This window comes from Nycticebus coucang, chromosome 5 (genome assembly GCF_027406575.1).
Source record: "Nycticebus coucang isolate mNycCou1 chromosome 5, mNycCou1.pri, whole genome shotgun sequence".
In the NCBI taxonomy this organism is placed as follows: domain Eukaryota; kingdom Metazoa; phylum Chordata; class Mammalia; order Primates; family Lorisidae; genus Nycticebus; species Nycticebus coucang.
The window spans coordinates 133235806-133254787 of record NC_069784.1 but is presented as its reverse complement, the minus strand read 5'-3'; the positions used below and the strand labels follow the sequence as shown (position 1 = coordinate 133254787).

The 18982-nt window shown below is 39.7% G+C and overlaps 1 protein-coding gene across 2 annotated transcripts in view; it reads right to left on the bottom strand.

Annotated features, from left to right (window-relative positions):
- The window catches only part of TULP4 (TUB like protein 4), a 258940-nt gene that overhangs the window by 96194 nt on the left and 143764 nt on the right, over positions 1-18982 (bottom strand). For both annotated transcript variants that reach the window (XM_053591576.1, XM_053591577.1), the window contains exon 3: positions 5923-6051. In XM_053591576.1, the coding sequence (XP_053447551.1) occupies positions 5923-6051 (129 nt within the window). The remainder of the gene's footprint in view (positions 1-5922; positions 6052-18982) is intronic.

The window sequence follows — 18982 nt, the reverse complement described above, 5'->3', positions numbered from 1 at the left end:
AAGTATTTGTACCAGATTGTTCTTTGCAGTTCAATTCATAACAGCCAAATCATGGAAGAAGCCCAAGTGCCCATAGACCCATCAATGGATTAATAAATTGTGGATACCATGGAATATTATGCAGCCTTAAAAAACATGGAGAAATTACCTCTTTTACATTTACATGGATGAAGCTGGAACATATCCTACTTAGTAAAGTGCCTCAAGAATGGAAGAAATAATATCCAATGTACTCAGTGCTATTATCAAACCAAGTTACAATCACTCACACTTTCTTATACAGATCACAACGGTGGCCCAGGATGAAGGAGGGAGGGGAAGGTCAGATAGAGCAGATGGTGGGATCACAACCATGGTGCATATTGCAAAGGTACGTGTCAGATCTATTAAGTATAGAGAACAAATGTCTTAACACAATAATTAAGTAAATGAGATGAGGTATATATTAACCAGTGCGATGTAAGCATTCCTAATTCTTTATGAAATCAGCACATTGTACCCCATAAATGCATTAATGCATACATGATCTATCTGTTTATGATTTAATAAAAAAAGATACTTATCTGACTAGTGGTTATAGTTTTATTGCTTTCTAATATAATTAAAGATATACATTTCTCTCCTATCACTGCTTCAATTTTATCTCACACTTTTGATATGTAATGTTTTCATTATCATTCAGATCCAAAATTTTATAAATTTCTATTAAATTTATTCTTTAAATCATGAGCTATTTAATGATACATTAAAAAATTTCCAAATATGGGCAGTGCCTGTGGTTTAAAGGAGTAGGGCACCAGCCCCATATACCGGAGATGGCAGGTTCAAATCTGACCCTGGACAAAAAAAAAAAAAAAAAAATTCCAAATCTGCAGAGATTTCTTACCTTTTTATTGTTAACTTCTAACCCAGCTGCACTCTGTTCACAGATCATGATACCTACCACCACTAGGACTCTGCTGGGATGTTATTGATGTCCTAAAACAGGGACTAGTAAACTAAACTCTGGGCTGTCACCTGTTTTTTTTTAGCCCACAAACTTAGAATGGTTTTAAATAGATGATATTTTTTTATTCATGAAATTATATAAAATTCAAATTCTAGTGTCCATAAGTCAAGTTTTTAATTCCATCAATAAAAATAATTGTTTGGAAATTTGCTTTCTCTCTTGTTATATAATGCATACAAAACATTTAGAACTTGTAATGTTACTGGATAATACCTTTTAGGTTTTAAGAGAACAAATGAACAAACACCAAAAAGAACTTTTGGCTGCTTTCTTAGCAGGGATTGAGTTTATGTTATAAGATAAGCAATGTCTCCACCATGAGAATGGCATGGATTTCTGAGACAGTTTTTTTTTTTTTTTCTTTTGTGGTTTTTGGCCAGGGCTGGGTTTGAACCCACCACCACCTCCAGCATATGGGACCGGCGCCCTACTCCTTGAGCCACAGGTGCCACCCACTGAGACAGTTCTTGAATAACTGGTCTGAGATTACTAAAAAATGTTTTCTTAGATAAATTCAGAACCTTGGTTTCATTGACATTATGTTCAAAACAATTATACTATCTAGTTTTTCTCAAAAATTTAAAACATTTTTCAGAAGCAAAGGATTACATTCTGGAATAAAATTGAAAAGTTCTTCATTTTGTAAAGATAATACTATTTATTTACATGCATTTTAACTATATATTTTACAAAGTATTTGTAGTAAAAGGAAAAACATCTTAATAGTAGACTAAAACAAGAGATCAAACAGCAATCTTACATCACAAAAACAGGTAATAGAGGATGTTTACATGAACTAATTGGCTTTATTATTAGGTCAGCTTAAAGTAGTTAAGAATATGTCATAACTGGAAAAACAAAAACAGAGAAAACCACGTATTAAATGCTGGGGAGGGGGATAACAAGCAGAAACGAAGAGATATTTTTCAGTTGCAGAGGGTTGCAATGCTCTTGGCTTTACTAAAAAGAGTTATCGGGCATGGATTAATTGAAGCTGAGCAGCAGGCTCACTGCTCCATTGCCCGAGGCAGGTTTTCATCAGACGGGCTCAGAGTGTGTGTGCCTGGACAGCCTCCTTCCTCAGTGACTAAGAGTGTAACTAATGCATGCACTATTCCAAACTCATTTCTGAAATAAAGGTCTCATCATCATTTCCTGAAGAAGAAACTGTTAAAATATCTCTTAACTCTGCCCAGTGTTTAGTTTGTGACAATGAAAGGCGTGCTACAAGGAGTGCCTGTCATTTCTTCTAAAAAGTACTATTTTTCTCTGAGCAGGTTTCAAGGTTGCTCTTCCTCCAAGCCACAGACTACTTCCCCCATCTGATACTTGTTCAGGTACAGAGCCACTGCTTTAATCCGTGATTCACCATTACCTATGTGATGACGTCCTTTTTATTCAAGAAAGATCTAATTCTAACACAATTAAAAGCAACCAAACCTTGCCAAAATGCTAGTAATTAATGATTACAACTGCTCAATGCATTCTAAGATTTGAAGAATCAAGAGATTCAAATGGCAAAATTATATAAGAATCTGAATCAGATCACAATACACAGCCATTACCTTAGTCAAACCTGGGAGGCACTTTTGAGATTCTGGGTCCTTACAGAAATTTTGTGGTGTGTGCAAGCTCATTTGCCTCCAGGTCTGAATTCATCCTCCCTTTTTCGTATGTGCGTCTGTTCCAAACTCGCAATGGGGAGAAATGGGCAAGAGGTGTGATGGTTGGTAGTGACTACATGGCTCCTATGTGGAGATGACAACGGCTTCAGCCAACAGAAAACCATGTGACCATGTGGTGGTGGTGCGGCCTGGCTCAGGGGCAGCTTCTCTGTGGCAATACAATCTCAGCTTTTCTTGATATATAGTCATGCATCACTTAATGATGGGGATATGTTCTGAGAAATGTGTTGTCAGGCCATTTCAAGCCTGTTAACTTGTACAAGCACAGACGGCACAGCCTACTACACAACTGGGCTGTACGGTGCAGCCTCTTGGTCCCAGGCTGCAGACCTGGATGGCATGTGACTGTACTGAGCACCACAGGCAACTGCAACACAATGGTAAGCATTTGTGTATTTAAACATAACTAAATAGAGAAAATGTATAGTAAAATATGGCATAAAAGATTAAAAACTGGCATTCCTCTAGAAAGCACTTATCATGAATGGGGCCTGCAGGACTGGAAGTTGCTCTGGGTGAGTGAGTGGTGAGTGAAAGTTAAGGACTGGACATTACTGTGCACTAATGCAGACTTAATAAGCACTGCACACTTAGGCTACACTAAATTTATAACAGAACATTTGTCTTTCTTCTGTAATAAATTAATAGCTAACTGTAACTTCATTAATTTTTTTGACTTCTTGACTCTTGTAACACTGAGCTTTAAACACAAACACACTGTGTATTTTCTTTCTTTATACCCTTATTCTATAAGCTTTTCTGCGTTTAACATTTTTTTACTTTCTAAATTTTTTTGTTAAAACCAAAGACACAAACATACACATTAGCCTAGGCCTACACAAGGTCAGGATCATCAACATCACTGTCTTCCACCTCCACTTTTATTCCCTTGGAAGGTCTTCGGGGGGCAGTAACACTTACAGAGCTGTCATCTCCTGTACACCTCCGATGATAATAATGTTTTCTTCTGGAAGGACCTATCTGTTACAGTTTACTGGTTTTTTGTTTTTTTTTTTTTAAATAAATAGTACACTCTGGAAAAGTATAGTATAGTAAATGCCAGTGACATAATAGTTTATTACCAAGTATTATATATTGTACATTAATTGTCTGTCCCAGACTTTTATACCTTTGGCAGCACACACTGTTTACAACAATTAAACCATGTATGGCTACTGCTCCATAGCAGGGCAGCCCTGTGCTGGGGGCTGAGAGTGGTGGGCACTGTGATAAGATGTAGTGACAAGCGCTATGTGCAGATGGTGCCGGGAGCACTTTTCATATACAGTCTTGATCCTCACAGTGAGTCTGAGGCAAGTATATTACAGTTCCTCTACTAAAAATGAGGAAACTGAGGCACTGAGAAGTATCTCCAACTCGAGACTTTTGGCCTATGTTGTCTGACTCCAGAGCTCATGCTTGTGATCATACATCCACCCTCAAGGTGACAGATGTATCTCAGAGCTGTGGAGATGTCCACATTTGCAGCTCTTCTTCCAGAAGGCCAGCTAGTTATCACAGGGCAGCACTTCCTTTACTCACTCCAAGGAAACGTGTAGAAACCGGCAATATTTTTTTTTTTTTTTTTTGACAGAGCCTCAAGCTGTCCCCCTGGGTAGAGTGTCATGGCATCACAGCTCACAGCAACCTCCAACTCCTGGGCTTAAGTGATTCTTTTGCCTCAGCCTCCCAAGTAGCTGAGACTACAGGCGCCCGCCACAACACCCAGCTAGGTTTCTTTTGGTTGTAGCCATCATTGTTGTTTGGCAGGCCCAGGCTGAATTAGAACCAGCCAGCTCTGTTGTATATGGCTGGTGTCTTAGCCACTTGAGCTATAGGCGCCGAGCCAGAAACTGGTAATATTATTACTTTTTCTTTCTTCTTTTCTTTTCTTTTTTTTTTTTTTTTTGAGACAGAGTCTCAAGCTGTCTCCCTTGGTAGAGTGCTGTGGCATCACAACTCACATCAACCTCAAACTCTTGGGCTTACACGATTCTCTTGCCTCAGTCTCCCAAGTAGCTGGGACTACAGGCGCCAGCCACAACGCCTGGCTATTTTTTGTTGTTGTTGCAGTTGTCATTGTTGTTTTAGCTGGCCCAGGCTGGGCTCGAACCTGTTAGCTTCGGTGTATGTGGCCGGTGCCCTAGCCACTGAGCTACAGGTGTTGCCAGAAACTGGTAATATTATTAAACTTACCCTACCAAATAAGTAAATAAACTCATAAAAAATGCTCTGTCTTCATACAGAAATAGGTTTGTCTTCTGCAATGGCATCTTCCACAGAAGTCCTCTGAATGCTGGCAGTCACTGACCAAACCACTTCATTCCTTGCAATTTTATGTCACTTGACTGATCTGTATTTTTCAAATACTTGAGAAGCTCACAGTTTATTAAGCAACAGGCAGAAGAGGGAAGGATAAGAATCCAGTATTTTAGAAAAATATAGAAAGACAGTCACCAGAAAATCATTCTGAGAGAGTCAAAATAGTTAAGAAATTTCTTGTCAATTAACATCCCTGGAGGGCTCGGGTTCTCAAGTCAAGATTTTGTCACATCCCTGCGACAAGTGCTGCCTACTCTGACGTGTGTTTCTTTAAACACATGAGGAGGCGTGCCATGTATAGAACAATCTATGGAGCCTTTCTGGAAACAGCACAGCTCAGTAAGGTATCCCTGGAGCAACTGTTTTCCTCAGAGTGGAGACAAATTTCCTCGGGAAGGAGAAGCTGAGAGATACTAAGGTGTCCATACTAATTGAGACCTGAGAGAAGAACATGTTAAAAACTCTTCCCTTAGTGAGCAGATTGTGAGAAACGATCACGTAGAGTTTTCTGGGAAAGAACTGTGAAGATTGCAACATAGGGACAGTTCCTTTCAAAGGGAAGCAAAAAAGTGATATGCCAGAAGCACTTCCAAGGACCCAAATTTAACATGTAATCACAACCCTGAAGGATAAAAAAAATGATCTCACAGATCTAATTAAAATTTGAAACCTGAAGAGTTCTCAAAACAGCAGCATGGCTGAAGAGAGAAAGAACTGTGATCTCACACTCTTTTTATCTAGTGACTTATTCAAGAGAAATGAAAAGCAGGACTCTACGTTTTACTGATTTCTACCTCCACCTTATTCTAGAAAGAATTTTTAATACTGTGCAATGCCAACACATTTGCTCTTGGTCAGGCTTTCTTTCCCAGCAGTCTTTTGTTTGAAGAGGTGCCACACACTCACCTGAGCCCCTCGGTCGTTGACCAGTTCCACAGACCACCTGCCTTCATACTGAATCCACACAAATATGCCTCCATCTGCGTCACACGTGGCCAACTTCTGGTACGGCTCATTCCACCTCACGAGCACGACCTAGAAAACCACCAAGAAGATATTTACCATCGGTAATTAATCAACAAGCCAGGGTTATCTCTATGAAGTGATCAGACCCCAGGAACTAATTAGCATGTGGTCTGCGTGGGGACCAGAGCCCACACATGACAGTCCTGAAGGGAATCAGATGGTGGACACGGCTTCCTGACTTAATGTACAGCACAACATGCTTCTTGCCATAGAAACAAAGAGAAGACCCAGAGCCCCTCTGCAGCCAGCATCTGCCGCCTACAGATAAGCCTTCATCTGCTGGTCCTGTGTGTAAAAAAACTATTTTCACAAAATTCACTATGTGTTTCAATCAGGGTAGCATTCACTTACTACAGAAAGAGGAAAGGATGACACCATTTAATTTTACTTTCCTCCTGAAGCAAAATTTTCTCAACATGGCCAATTTTGAAAAAATGCACAGTTAAAATATCTAAGTTATTTATCATGGAGAAAACATAAAGAAATTACAGGCTTCAAAATTCATCAGTATAAGAAGTTTGTTTTAAAATTTGAAAAATTTTGAATCCAGACAAATCACTTTTATCTTTCTCAGCTACCATTTCTTTATGTAAAAAGGCAGAAACTCTTCCAGGCCCTTTGTGAGAACAGATAGGTCTCCCAGAAGGGTCCTGGGATACCAGGGGCTAAAAGACCAATACCGCAGGTTCCCCAGTAAATGGTCCCTGAGGCTGTCCCTGATCGGCCTGTCCTGGTGATTGTGATGAACTGATTTGATCAGACACTCTGCACACATTCAGTATGTTCACACTATGTGACTAATACTGATCTGGGGTCCATCAAACGCCTCTGCCACCCTCAGGTAAATTCCAGCTGGGAAGTCAGAATGTCCACAGACACACAGATACTGTGTGTCACTAAAGCACATTGCTAGGCCTCAGCAAGAGCACCCCTGCTATTAACAAAGATTCAAGCCCTAATCAACTGCCAGCAATTTGTCCCTCACTAATTACAATTGTTATAAACATGGGAGACTGCCATGAACAAATTCTAACTTATATTTGAAAACACAAAGTGAGGCTGAGAATGCCAGTCAAGGACTTCACAAAGCCAGCCACTTCTCACACCGGCTGTCCAAAGTACATTACTGCTTTCAGACCAACCAATACACCTCACTGCTTCTCAAAGTGATGCCATGGACACACCTGAGTTTAAGTCCTTAAACTTGCTTCCAGAGAGCTAGGAGAACCCTGACAACAGTCTGATTAGCCTGCTTTGAGTAGTCTTGGTTGGCCCCACTCAATGTATCACATTTATACAATGTATATCAAAATCCTCTAATATGCTAAGAGGAAATTGATTGCCCACTTAAAATGTAAAGAATATCATAGCTCTTTTTAAAAATTGCAAAAACCAGAGGAAACTGTGAGATTCCAACCTTTTGAGACCTGGCCACCCCTAGTTAAGTGCAACTTAGTTGGGGGCTCTTCACGCAGACAGCAGCATGTGTGGTGCAACATGGAGACGGCCCGATCCAACAGCAGTCCTCGGTGGGGCCCTCCTGCCTTGCCGGTCACAGCTCAGTGCTTGCATAATCAGCTGTAACTATGACCTTGTGCACACCATCCCCAGCAGATCTGTGCTGCTCAAGGAAAGGGATGGGGCATGCTCATCTCTGAATACTGACACACAGCAATTGTGAATATACTGTGTCAAACAATAAATACATAACTGGAAGGTATGATACTTATTACATTTTATCTTCCAACTATAAAAGATATTGAAACTTTTTCCAGTAGGTTATTTTCAACTCTCCAAGGCATTTTTAACAATACAAATACTACTGCCGGGCGGCGCCTGTGGCTCAGCGAGTAGGGCGCCAGCCCCATATGCTGAGGGTGGCGGGTTCAAACCCAGCCCGGGTCAAACTGCAACAACAACAAAAAAATAGCCGGGCGTTGTGGCGGGCGCCTGTAGTCCCAGCTACTAGGGAGGTTGAGGCAAGAGAATCGCGGAAGCCCAGGAGTTAGAGGTTGCTGTGAGCCGTATGACGCCAGGGCACTCTACCCGAGGGCGGTACAGTGAGACTCTGTCTCTACAAAAAAAAAATATATATATATAGAACAAATACTACTGCCTGCCTATGATAAACCAGACACTGTCATGTTAGGTGGTGAGAAGAGAGATTAAGACATCTCTGTCCCGGTGGAGTTCACTTTACTAAACAGACATAATGTGATACTCTACACTATTGAATTACTGATGTAATTTTTTCAAGTTGAACCAACAATGACAAAAGTCTTTAAATTAATGAACTGTGTATAAAATTTAGAATTTCCAAATGGTCAATAAAACATCATATACTTCTTCCAGATCCAACAATGATTATAGCCCAAGTACTATAATCTACGAGTGTGCACCCAGCTACTAGTCCTTAAAATACACATTAATTATTTAAACCCACACTCTTTAATACACTGCAGAATGGCATCACAGAATGGAACATAACAAATAAAAACATGATACTCAGGACTGGTCAGTAGTTAAATTATTTCCTTTCCATGAGACTTTATAAAATAGTATTTGATGACAATGTGTCATATCCCACAGGATACAGGTGAGTCATGTTATCTATATTTTCTTCTTTTTTGCCTTTAAAATCCATCAACAAACCCCTCTCTTTCAAGAAAACAGCCTGCAGTCAAACTAAGACACTAACACAAAAGAGCAGAACCAAAAATTATGTTTATATTAGTTGTAAAGTTAAAATAAAGATTTCTTGGTCTTAGGACAACACAATTGCTATTGTTGGATAAACCAAGTGTTCACTGACTTAATTCTATTTCTTTAAAATCCCTAATCAGTTGAGATGCAGCCGTAAATGGGCTGTGGTTCCTATGCACACTTCTTTGCTGTTGAGTCCCACTGTATAACTGAATCAGTGGGTAGCTCCCTAAAATCAGAGACAGAAGTCTTCCCAGTGACTTTTGGTTTCCAAGCAAAGCCAAACTGCTAGTGCTGGTTCTCTGGACTAGCGTTCTCCTTTCCTCTCCAGTCTGCAGCTCACAGCTGCCTGCCTTATCTCCCTGCAGCTTGCTTCCTGTTCCCTCAATCCTTCCAGTCTACTTGGCAACGCTGGGACATACCAGTGTGCTGAAGAATTACCAGGGGCCAGCTGGGATCTCAGAGCCTGGATTACGTGCCAGGGTGCTATGGACTTGTCCAGGAACCCTAGGTGGAGTTTTCTTTCCCTTTTAAAGGGAAATGGGTTGACTCTGGGTACCAAAGACCTTCTATATTTAGAGTGTTAGCTGAAGCATGTCTTCAACTATAACATCAGAGTGAAATCCAAGTTTTGACCTAGGACTTCCACTACACAAAAAATGCCAGCCTGTTACTCTCTCAAATATGTTCTATCACTTTATAGTATTATTGTGATCAGTAAATGTTTACTGACGGGTATTAAAGGTAGGGAAATCTACACTAAAAACATGGCAGAACTGTTAAAAGCCTATCTTGATGGTAATTTAAGGCCCTAAATAAGTAATTTCACTTCTACACCTAGAACTGAAAAACAACTATCAGTGCAATCTCAAGGATGTTCACTTTTTGAGGGAGGACTCATCCAAATGGTGCTGACAGACATATTTATATAGGAAGCCACTTCAGTGAATAACTAGTTATCACCAATGTTCAGAAAGATTTCCATCAACCTAAAAAGAATGTGATTTGAAGGAACACTAAATATAAATTCCTCAAATAAGAAATCCCTGTAATTATCATCACTCATTTCCTCTCAGTCTATCATTTATTAAGTCTAACAGCAACAACTTCAATTGTATAAGAAAAACAAAACAATTGCCAGTTTAATTTTAGATATATTTAGTCATTTTAACAAAGAATCGAAAGCATCTTGAAACAGAGGCTGGGAGAGATTCAGTGGGAACAACAGTTCTGCAGACTGCTGCCCACCAGCTCAATGTCACTGAAGTCAGGTGTGGAGGAGGGCAGGCTCTGGCTGCCTGGACTGACTCCTGGCCTCACCACTCACCCACCAGCAGCATGGCCGTGGGCAGCTAGCAATGCCCTCGCTGCCCCTTCTCCTCTGCCAGCGCAGGCCCTAGCAGCACACCCTTTGTGGAGTTTTGAAGAGGATCATGAGAAAGGACTCAAGGACAGTGCCAGCTTAACATTCAGTAAATGAGAGCTCTGTGTTATTAATTTGTGAACTAAAAATAAAAGATAAAAACTGATTGTTTGGCGCAGCATTTCTTGTGAGCAGTTTCCTCTTCTTTAATGTAAGATGGATAATTTGAAAGTTAATCCTCTTTCCAGACCTGCGTCCTGCCACCTGCACCCCCTCCCCAACTCTAGCCCCTAGAGAGCAGCATCACCACATGCTTCATGCCATCTCTGGCTGCCCCTGGACGCCTTGTGGGTGACACCTTCCCTGATATTCCAAACACTTCCTCCTGGTACCCTCACCAGGCTGACAATGTCTTTGCATTTGTTGTCAGTGCCCTGCTGTGTGCCAGGTACAAAGCAGAAATTCAACAAATCTTCCTAAATCGAACTATTCTTGGAGGACAATTAACCATATTTCTGTTCCCTCTCTCTCAACAGAAAGATGTTGAAACTCGTTCAAATGGGATTTGGGGGCAGGGAGGGTTGGGGGAGAAGGTAACAGCTTTGTTGAGACAAAATTCACATACCATAAAATTCACCTATTGATGTAAGTGTACAATTCAATGGTTATTAGCATATTCACAGTTACACAACCATTACATTAATTTTGTTTTTACTTTTTCTAAGTTCATGTACAGTTTTTTTTGTTTTATTAATAACTGTGTACATTAATGCATTTATGGGGTATAATATGCTGATTTTATATGCAATTTGGAATGCTTACATCAAACTGGTTAACACAGCCTTCATCTCAATTATTTGTTGTGTTAAGACATTTATACTCTACTCTTAACAGATTTGACCTGTATCCTAGCATTGTGCACATTAGGTGAGGTCCCACTGATTACCCTCCCTCCACCCGACCTCTCCTCCCTCTCCTCCCCTCTCCTTCCCCTTCCCTTTCTCATTCTTGGCTATTGTTGTGTTTTATCATTCGTATGAAAGTGTGGGTGATTATATATTGGTTTCATAATAGTACTAAGTACATTGGATACTTTTTCTTCCATTCTTAAGATACTTTACTAAGAAGAATGTTCCAAGTAAACATAAAAGAGGTAAGTCTCCATCTTTTTCATGGCTGCATAGTATTCCATGGTGTACGTATACCACAATTTGTTAATCCATTCATGGGTCGATGGGCACTTGGGCTGCTTTCATGACTTGGCAATTATGAACTGTGCTGCAATAAACATTCTGGTGCAAGTATCTTTGTTATAAAATGATTTTTGGTCATCTGGATATATACCTAGTAGAGGAACTGCAGGATCAAATGGCAGGTCTACTTTTAGTTCTCTAAGTGTTCTCCAAACTTTTTTCCAAAAGGAACATATTAGCTTGCACTCCCACCAGCAGTGCAGAAGTGTTCCCTTCTCTCCACATCTACACCAACATCTGTAGTTTTTGGATTTTTTGATGTGGGCTAATCTTACTGGAGTTAGATGATATCATAAAGTGGTTTAATTATCAGAAGTGCATATCAAAAGATGATGTGCATTTTTTTCACATGTCTGTAGGCCACGCGCCTATCTTCTTCGGAAAAGCTTCTGTTCAAGTCTCTTGCCTACAGTGAAATGGGATCACTTGTTCTTTTCTTATCCATTAATTAGAGTTCTCTGTAGATTCTAGTTATCAAACCTTTGTCAGAAACATAACCTGCAAATATCTTCTCCCATTCTGAGGGCTGTCTGCTTACTTTACTTACTGTGTTCTTGGCTATGCAGAAGCTTTTTAGTTTGATCAGATCCCAGTAATGTATTTTTGGTGTTGCTTCAATTGCTGGGGGGGGTAGGGAGGGTCCTCCTCATAAAATATTCTCCCAGGCCAATTTCTTCAAGTGTTTTCCCTGCACTCTCTTCAAGTATTTTTTATAGTTCCATGTCTTAACTTTAAATCTTTTATCTAGTGAGAATCAATTTTTGTTAATGATGAAAGGTGGATGTCCAGTTTCACTCTTCCTCAGATTGCCAGCCAATTCACCCATTCAATTTAACAGAGATTGTTAAATAGGGAATCTTTCCCCCAATTTATGTTTTTGATAGGCTTATCAAAGATCGAATGACGATAAGTGAATGGGTTCATCTCTTGGTTCTCTATTCTGTTCCATACATCTGCCTCTCTATTTTTGTGCCAGTATACAGTAATTTTAGAACATCTTCATTACCCCCTGTAAAATTTCCATACTTTCTTGCTATTATTGCTTACCCCCCCAATATTACTCCCTGCTACCCCCCAATATTACTCCCTGCTTACCCCCACAATATTAATCCCTGCTTACCCCCACAATCTTAATCCCTGCTACCCCACAATATTAATCCCTGCTCCCCCACAATATTACTCCCTGCTTACCCCCACAATATTACTCCTTAGTTTTCCCACAATATTACTCCCTGCTTACCCCCACAATATTACTCCTTGCTTACCCCCACAATATTAATCCCTGCTTACTCCCACAATATTAATCCCTGCTCCCCCACAATGTTACTCCCTGCTTACCCCCACAATATTACTCCCTGCTTACCCCCACAATATTACTCCCTGCTTACCCCCACAATATTAATCCCTGCTTACCCCCACAATATTAATCCCTGCTTACCCTCACAATATTAATTCCTGCTTACCCCAACAATATTACTCCTTGCTTACTCCCACAATATTAATCCCTGCTCCCCCACAATATTACTCCCTGCTTAATCCCACAATATTACTCCCTGCTTACCCCCACAATATTACTCTCTGCTTACCCCCCACAATATTACTCCTTAGTTATCCCACAATATTACTCCTTAGTTATCCCACAATATTAATCCCTGCTTACCCCCACAATATTAATCCCTGCTTACTCCCACAATATTAATCCCTGCTCCCCCACAATATTACTCCCTGCTTAATCCCACAATATTACTCCCTGCTTACCCCCACAGTATTACTCTCTGCTTACCCCCACAATTTTACTCCTTACTTATCCCACAATATTAATCCCTGCTTACCCCCACAATATGAATCCCTGCTACCCCACAATATTACTCCCTGCTTAGCCCCACAATATTACTCCCTACTTATCCCACAATATTACTCCCTACTTATCCCACAATATTATTCCCTGCTTACTCCCACAATATAACTCCCTGCTTACTCCCACAATATAACTCCCTGCTTATCCCTAAAATATTACTCCCTGCTTACACCCACAAAATTATCCCATCTTTCACCCAAGGCAATTTTCTTCTCTAGTGGCTATAGATTTACCTATTCTGGACATTTCATATAAACAAAGCCATAAAACAAGTGGTCTTTTGTAACTGGCTTCTTTCTCTTAGTATGTTTTCAAGGTACCACCTTTATATGGCCAAATAACATTCCACTGAATGCACAGAAGAGAGTCTGTCCATTCATCAGTTCAATATCTGGACTGTTCCAACCTTTTGGCTATTACAAATAATAATGCTATGAACATCTGCATACAAGTTTTTTGTATGGACATATGTTTTCATTTCCTTTGGGTATACACCTAAGAATGAAGTTGTGGATCAAATGATAATTCTATGTTTAACTTTTTTTTTTTTTTTTTTGAGACAAACTCTTACTCTCTCACCTGGGCTAGAGTGCAATAGTGTTGTCATAGCTCACTGTAACCTCAAACTCCTGGGCTCAAGCCATCCTCTCGCCTCAGTCTCATGAATAGCTGGGACCACAGGTATGTACCACTACACCTGGCCTATCTCATCCTTAACCTCATAATAAACATCGATAACGTCCAGATCCTTATCTTTAATCCCCTTATGTCCTATCCCACCCAGTATCTCTACTTGGATGTCTGTCTGACAGGCCAGCCAACTTCACTCACCCCTGACTGTTTGTTTGTAATTCTTTCCCTCACAGGTACTCCCCTAGTGTTCTCCCTCAACATCAGGGACCCTACATGCCGCACAGAGTGCTGGGCAGCTCTGCTTGGTCTGCAGATGCCCCTCAGGCTCATCAGCCATGTGGGGAGCCTATGCCCCCAGACTAAGACAAGACTCCATGCAGTACTGGTGTTCCCTCTTGGGGGTCACCAACAATAAATACATAAAAAACTCAGCCAGTGCAGAAGAGATTACTCTTAGCTTGACCTTTATCACCCCAACTCTGTTTTGATAGTGGCTGAAATACGGAGCTCCTATGTGATTTTTAGATAAGAGCCTAATACTCATGAAAAATAAACTCCCTTCCTAACCACAAACTGCAAGATATGCTCAAAGGGTTTGGGAACGTGTTTGTAAACAATGATACACTATGAGTATTAACTCTCTGAGTTATCAAAGGTTAAATGACTTTTTAAACGTTTCTAATAAACTTTAAATTTTAGAATAGTTTTAGATTTACCTAAAAATTGCAAAGACAGTATAGAGGTCCATATGCCCCACATCTAGTTTCCCCCATTATGAAACTATTAAGCTCTTACATTAGTATGGTATATTTGTCACAATTAATAAATCAACATGAATATGTTATCATTGACTAAAGTTCACACTTTACTCATATTTCCTTAGTTTTTGGCCAGTGTCCTTTTTCCACCCCAGAATCTCATCTTGGGTACCATAGTCTATATCTAGTCATGATGTCTCTTTAGGTTGCTCTTGACTGTGATGGTTTCTCAGCAAGACCCAGAAAGCACAGGGAGCGTTTCGTAGGATGTGCTCAATTGTGATTTGCCCAATATTTTTCTCATGATAGACTGGGGTTATGAGTTTGGGGGAAGAAAGACCACTGAGGTGAAGTGCCCTTCACAACACATGTCATCAATACGATCCTGCCAACAGTGACTTATCATCAGTGAACAAACTTTGAGCATCTAGCTAAGGAAGTATTTGGTTTCTTCATTGTAAAATTACACTCCTGCTCCCCTTTTCACATGACAGTCTCTGGAAAGGAGTGACAATACACAGCCCACACTCAAGGGGAGGTGAATTACTATCTACTTCTTTAAGCATGGAGTACCTATATAGATTATAACTCTTCTTCCTGGAGATTCATCTATTCTTCCCCATTTATTTATTTTATCTGTACAGAGTCACAAATATTTATTTTGTAATCTGGATGATAGTCTAATACAATTTTATTTATTTTGTTGCTCAAATTGTTCCAGCTTTGGCCAGTGGAGTGAGTTCTTTCAGTTCAACCTTGTGTCCCTTTGACATATCCCCATCACTGTGTATGTCTTTATTTTGTTTTCTGAGCACTACTCCTTACTTATACAAGATGCTCCTACTTAGTGTAGTTCCTACTCTAGTCCTTGAATTAGATATTTCTTTGTGGAGTCATAGTTCCGTTTCTTGAAAAATGATATTAAAAATCATTAAGATCTGGGCACTAAGTATGCTCATTGCTCCTGGCGTGGTAAATGGCCTTAGACATAAACAAACTAACATGTTATAAGATGAGCTCAGGACATCTAGTTATACCAGAAGGCAAGACAGATATCAAAAGACCTCTGGAACCAACTTGAAGGCATCCTCACTGACCAAAGATGATACAATTTGAGTATTAAAAATTCATATAAGGCATTAAGATAAGTATGCTAAAATTTATGTATGCTAAAATCTATGAGTCCTTTATGGCCTTAAAAAATAAAATCCTTACTTTAAAGAATGGTATAAAACAAAATTATTAGTCTGAAAACCAATACCAAAGGGAAAAAACTCAAACCCCACATTTATCCCACCATTACTTGCAAACATTATCTCCTAAGAACCAAACAGTTGGTGAGGCCAACTTTTTCTTTGTGTAAGTATTCCAGTTAATAAAGAAGGAATGATGAAATTAGGGTACCACTCTGCAACTAGCAATGATGTAATGATTCTAGGCAGTGACTGCTAACGGCGGCTGAAAGCATTTGGTGGAAGGCTGACGTGAATGCAGGATTAATCAAATTGACAAATCCTAAACTCAACCAACCACTTTTAACCTCTCAAAAACAATCACATATCACATACCTCCTGATGAAAGTGCATGAAACCGTCTCAAATCAATACCCCAAACAAACTTGAAGTTGTTAGACTTAATCAATTCGTTTCCAGAAAATACAAAAGACAAAAATCACTCTAACCAACATAATGGGGAATGGGGATGTAATTAGAAAATTCCACTTATCTTAGAGAATTCTTCATGTTCTGGATGTTCCTGATGCAAAGAAAACAGAGATGTTTTAACCTGTCGGTTCAACCCATAGATTAAAAGAGATTTAATTTATACTTTTAACCTATGGATTAAATGAGATTTAAAAGACGTATCAACTTAATGCAGTGGTTCTCAACCTTCCTAATGCCATGGCCCTTTAGTACAGTTCCTGTGGGTCGCGACCCACAGGTTGAGAACTGCTGACTTAATGCAATGTATGGACCTCATTTGGATCTGACCCTTATAATTGAAAAGTATGAATCAACCAATTTTTTCTAAAAGCCAGGATATTTGAATAGACACTTCATTCACTATTAACACAAAAATGCTAACTAAAATCACAATGAGATAAATCTATACTTGTTAGAATGGCTAAAATTAACTTTAGAGAATAATTAGCACCTGTATGTTCAAGTCTTAGTTTTTCTTAGTAGATCCTTGTACTCTTAGAACAACAGAAATGTAGTATCTGTTCAACCTATAACTTTTGTTAAGTATTAAGCCAGGTCCAACAGTATCTTCCAGCTGAAAGGTTAAAGGATTTGGACTATATCCTATGGTAATGGGAAGGCACCTGAGGCTGATATAAATATCAGCCTTTTTTAAATATATATTTTAGGCTGGGGCAGTGGCTTATGGCCATAATCCTAGTACTCTGGGAGGCTGAGGGAGGAGTATTGCTTGAGTCATGAGTTCAAGACCAGCTTGAGCAAGAGTGAGACTCCACGTCTACTAATACAAAAGTATTAGCCAGGCATGGAGGCATGTGCCTGTAGTCCCAGCTACTTGGGAGCTTTGTTTGAGCCAGGAGTTGGAGGTTGCATGAGCTATGATGATACCACTGCACTCTACCCAGGGGCATAGTGCAAGACTCTGTCTAAAAAAAAAAAAAAAAATGTGTGTGTATATATGCATGTATATTTTACATATTACAAAAGAACGTTCTTTTGAGGCTTACAGTTATATTTTAGGTAGTATCCATCCAATCAAAAGATTTACTGGAGTCTAAACACTTAACTACAGTCAGGCAGTACATCTCAAAGATAGATTAGAGAACATCAAAATCACAAGATTTGGGAGTGGGTGAGAGAGATATGTGAGATTTTAGAAAGCATATTCAATATAATTGCTTTACTTAAAAGAAGTCTTATTGAAGTATAATACACATTTTTTATTTATAGTCATTTTCTTTAAAAATTTAATTTTAGGGCGGCGCCTGTGGCTCAGTCGTAAGGCGCCGGCCCCATATACCGAGGGTGGCGGGTTCAAACCCGGCCCCGGCTGAACTGCAACCAAAAAATAGCCAGGCGTTGTGGCGGGCGCCTATAGTCCCAGCTTCTCGGGAGGCTGAGGCAAGAGAATCGCTTAAGCCCAGGAGTTGGAGGTTGCTGTGAGCTGTGTGAGGCCCCGGCACTCTACGAGGGCCATAAAGTGAGACTCTGTCTCTACAAAAAAAAAAAAAAAAAAATTTAATTTTAAACATTATTAAGAAAGACATAAGAGTTTTATGAAAAAAAGACTTGAGTTTTCAGATACTGGCTCCCACGTAGAACTAACATATACTGCAAAACTTGACTCTTATACATACCAAAGTATTGCATGCACCAATTTCAATTAAAAAACTATACATATTACTAGATTTTTTTTACTTGTGTTTTTTCTTCCAAATCAACTTCTAAAAAGCCCATAACTCTGAAACAATCCCAGTGCATACTATCTTGGACTTAATTTCTCAGTAAGCAATATATTTGTATTTGGCAAGACAGATGAAGTGTGTGTTTAAGAAAGTTCATTATTAAGAGGGACTTTACCTAACAATTGTAATCAGTGTAACTGGCTTATTGTACCCTCAATGAATCCCCAACAATAAAAAAAAAGAAAGTTCATTATTGTCCATTGGCAAATAATCTTTTTTCCCCTTGCATTCATATTTGATTCTAATTTCCAACAGGGATCCCAACTCAAATCACAATCTTCACATTGACCCACATTAGACAGACACAGTCTCCCATCTGTGAGGTATACAATATCACTCACACATTTTATTTATTTTTTTGAGACAGATAGAGTGCCATGGTGTCATAGCTCACAGCAACCTCAAACTGTTGGGCTTAAGCCAGTGGTTCTCAACCTTCCTAATACCACAAACCTTTAATACAGTCCAAAGGGGTCGTGACCCACAGGTTGAAAACGGCTGGCTTAAGCGATCCTCTTGCCTTAGCCTCCCAAGTAGCTGGGACTACAGGTGCTGGTCACCATGCCCTGCTAGTTTTTCCTTTTTTTAGTAGAGATAGGGTCTCGTCTTGCTCAGACTGGTCTTAAACTCCTGAGCTCAAGCGATCCACCCGCCTCAGCCTCCCAGAGTGCTAGGATGATAAGCGAGAGCCACTGTCCTGGGCCCATTTTATTTATTTTTGAATTTCTTAAAATCTTTTCCCTGCATCTATATCAAATAGAGAAAAATCATAAACTGAACTGTCAATCCTCCATATTTATGAAAAATATTCTGAGACAACCACAAAAAACACTGGGGCAGAACCAGAAGACAAGAACAAATATTAAGAAGAACAATGAGGGGGCAGCGCCTGTGGCTCAAAGGGGTAGGGCACTGGCCCCATAT